The sequence below is a fragment of the Phoenix dactylifera genome, chromosome 2, assembly GCF_051530095.1.
Source record: "Phoenix dactylifera cultivar Ajwa chromosome 2, Ajwa_hap1_PhDact_Kaust_v1.1, whole genome shotgun sequence".
Classification (NCBI taxonomy): Eukaryota; Viridiplantae; Streptophyta; class Magnoliopsida; order Arecales; family Arecaceae; genus Phoenix; species Phoenix dactylifera.
The window spans coordinates 7,898,501-7,901,935 of NC_143191.1; the positions used below are offsets into that span (position 1 = coordinate 7,898,501).

General features: G+C 40.7%; 1 protein-coding gene across 1 annotated transcript; it reads left to right on the forward strand.

Annotated features, from left to right (window-relative positions):
* LOC120112901 (uncharacterized) lies at nt 1-932 on the forward strand. The gene has a single exon (XM_039133014.3). It carries the CDS (start codon nt 114-116, stop codon nt 678-680), a length of 567 nt encoding a protein of 188 aa, XP_038988942.1. The 5' UTR covers nt 1-113; the 3' UTR covers nt 681-932.
* The last annotated feature ends 2,503 nt before the right edge of the window (nt 933-3,435 follow it).

Below are 3,435 nucleotides of genomic sequence, written 5' to 3' on the forward strand. Positions count from 1 at the left end.
GAAAGAAGAAATAAATCTAATGAACCCACCACCTCCTCCACAAGCCCTTCCCCTTCCTCCCTACTCATAAACCTCCATCCTCCACTCCCCTCCCCCTCAGGAAACCCAAAGCCATGGACTGGTACTCTTGGCTCTCCAAATCCAATCTTGAACATGGCCTTATCTATGAGTATTCGCTCCTTTTCTCCCATAATGAGCTTGAGGAAGAGGACATCATCCACTTCAACCATGAGTTCCTCCAAAGCATGGGGATCTCCATAGCCAAGCACAGGCTTGAGATACTCAAGCTAGCCAAGAAGTCCAACTCTCCACAGCCGGTCGCTAGGCTCCTCGCTGCGATGAAGAAGACCAAAAAGTTCCTGGCCAAGTACATCCACTCGTTGGTCCGTCGAGAGAATTCGGCCATCGTGGTCGTCCCAAGGCCTTCATACGGTGGTGCAAGGTGGAAGGGAACCATGCTGAAGAGGAACAAGAGGCTGGCGCTACTGAAGCAGGGAAGGCTGATGCTCACCGAGGGCAGTGTCAAGGTTGCCAGACCAAACTCTGTCACGCATAGCGCAAGCCCGGTGGCGTACAACAATCGGGAAGGTGAGAAAGGTGGTGATAAAGATGGATGTTGGGGGAGCAGCACCGAGGCGATCAGGTGGGACTCCATGTTTCAGGACTTGAAGCCAACTTAAGCACATGGAGAAGAGCTTTTCCTAGTGTCTTTCAGCAGGCTTTTGTGCCTTGGCTTTTCAGGAGCCATGAGAGTGCTTTACTTTGGAGGTTTGTCCACCTTGCATTTGTGCTTTGCTTTGGTTGTTTGGTTTTCTGATTGTGAGGAAGATAACAAAATCTCAAAGTTGTGGGAGAAATGATTAGAGGTTAGGTATACATGTATGAACATATGTATGCATGCAATATAAGGGGGAAAGGTCTGTTCTCATGAATTCTTTGATGTATAGCTTGAGTCTCCTCCATCCCAAGAGTCCAAGTCAACTTGATGGAGTCAGTCACCCACCTCAGAAGGGCTTGATTGATAGAAATGGTTGTGGAGAGCATCCAAGCATCCATACATTAGGTTTGGTATAAATGTCTCAAACACTGTCTTCTTGCCAAGAACTGATGGCTGTGAAGGTAGGTGAAAGTGGCTACCAGATTCCATCAAAGCTCTGCAATTAAGCATGCTTGGACAAGAAGTATTATACATTTGCAGAACAGTTGATGCCCATAAATTCTCAAACCTCAAGCCTAGAGACTCATCCATTCATGTACATTGGGGTCAGATCTTTAGAAATCATTCTAAAGTGGGCAACATTCAAGTCAGAAGGAAGAGGAATATGTATTTTGCTAAAAGGGGTCTGTAGACAAACAATTATATGGGAAAGTATTTTTGTTGGCTGTCCTCTAACATCATATGGGATATAATGTGTAGTCTCATATCATGAATCATTCCAACCAACTTAATTAAGGAACACTTTGTTTACATAAAGAACTCGTTGATCGATTCTCTTTGCAAAAAGCAAGATCATTGGGAGTGAGGTCCCTGCAGATCCCATGTTTAATTTTTTTTAATAATTGACTAAAAAGCTACATGTTCCTGCAAACATCAATAGACCACCATTATACCAGATCATGACCACTCCACTCGAAATCTTTGCGTCAGTTAGCAATCAGAAAAGCAATTGAAAGATTGCCCCGAGATGCCGGTGGTCCGTTAATAAACGGTGTCCCATTCTAGATGTGACTTCGCACTTACTACTGAATTGGGGAGTCTGACTTAATTGTCCACTGTAAAAATTTATAGGTCAGACCTTCTAAAGTTTCTGAAACTTCAGCTAAGAACCTTGAGCTATAACAGAACCATATTGAATTTGAAGACCAAATGCTACTTCAGCAGTTCCTACCAGAAAGGTTTTGATCTGTACCATCGACCAACCGGCTAAATAATTTTAGAAAAATGCCCACCACCAACATCAAGAATTCAAATGCTTCCAAGATGGATTTATTGCTAAAGTTCGCATACTGCCAAACCTCTAATATCAACATGAAGAGGCTGTAGGTCATCCGACTTTGGGATTCAAGCTCATAACCACCACTCCTGGTTTTTCAGACCATTAGCTCAAATCAGAAGACATCAAAATGATGGGATTTCTAATGATAATCCCCCTGGAATTTTGAGGATGGCATTCAGCCGAATATATGCCAGTGACTACCAGGGACTAGACCTCCTAATGATATGGTACCACATTACAGGATAGGCTCACGCATGGGGACTACATATAATATTAAAAATGTCACAAGCCCATTCAAAGGATAAGAGTACATGTAAACAGTAAGAAGACATGCATTTATCATGATAGAATAATGGTCTACCAGTTTTCTACATTCACTCTATCTGAACATAACCTGCCATCCATGAGAGAGAATATTTGATGACCGAGGATGGTGATAAAGGTCTATTATAAGAAAGGCATGAGAATTTCTTCGAGGTATCTATAGTTCATAACTTAAGAGAAGTGTGATGGCATATATAGCACCTTAAAGTGTCAGGTCATTTGCATGGATTTGCAGAAAGAGCATTTGTGAAAACATGATACTGGGAACTAAGGGCATAATGTAAAACAGCAAACTGATGAGGCTAAAACATAGGGTAAAAGATGGTCTAGAAGTGAGTAATTGAGCAGCAATGCAAAGGTACAACAGTCCAAGAAGATAGCCTTGCAGTGAGTTAGGGAGCAGCAGCGACAAAAATATAGGTACAACAGACAGAGACAATGGAGGACGATCCCCAAAAGATGCTCGGTCTGGCAAGAAGCGTAGCTGAGTTTCAAGTCAATAATTTCTTGGTGATGGCACATATATGGAGAAAGGGTAAGGGTTCAGAAATCGATGCAGACAGCAGAGAACAGAATACTTCATCCTTCCCTGAAAACAAGACAATCCTTCATCCAAGTATGATGAGAAGACAAAATGCAGTTCATAAAGTCCCAAGAATGTATTAACTCATAAAGAATATAAACTAATAAGAACCAGCATACGTAATCATGAATCACGAATTCTATTTTTAACAACTCATAACTAATCATCACTTAAGCTTGCATCTTAAGCTAAAAAAGGATCAGAAAGGATCAGAATACAACGATCGTCATAAAAATAGGACTGATAGATCAACAACTTAAAGGATTGCTTTACCGCTGATACATTTTATTGAAAACTATATGTATCCTAGAAAACCTCATTTGAAAACTTATCAAATACAGCTTTCACTAGAATTATTGAAAGCTTAAGAATGAAAACGACACAGGTAAGGAAAATAGACTAGATGCATTATACTATTATGATTAAACACAAATATGCTTCCAGCTTTAAAATTGAATTCCTAAAATTTTAATTAGGATTTTGATTTTAATTGTAACATTTTTAGTATTGGATCAATGAGTCATCATGTCA

What these genes read in the sequence shown, in the direction of transcription:
- LOC120112901 (XM_039133014.3), top strand. Translation starts at nt 114, where the DNA reads ATGGACTGGTACTCTTGGCTCTCCAAATCCAATCTTGAACATGGCCTT.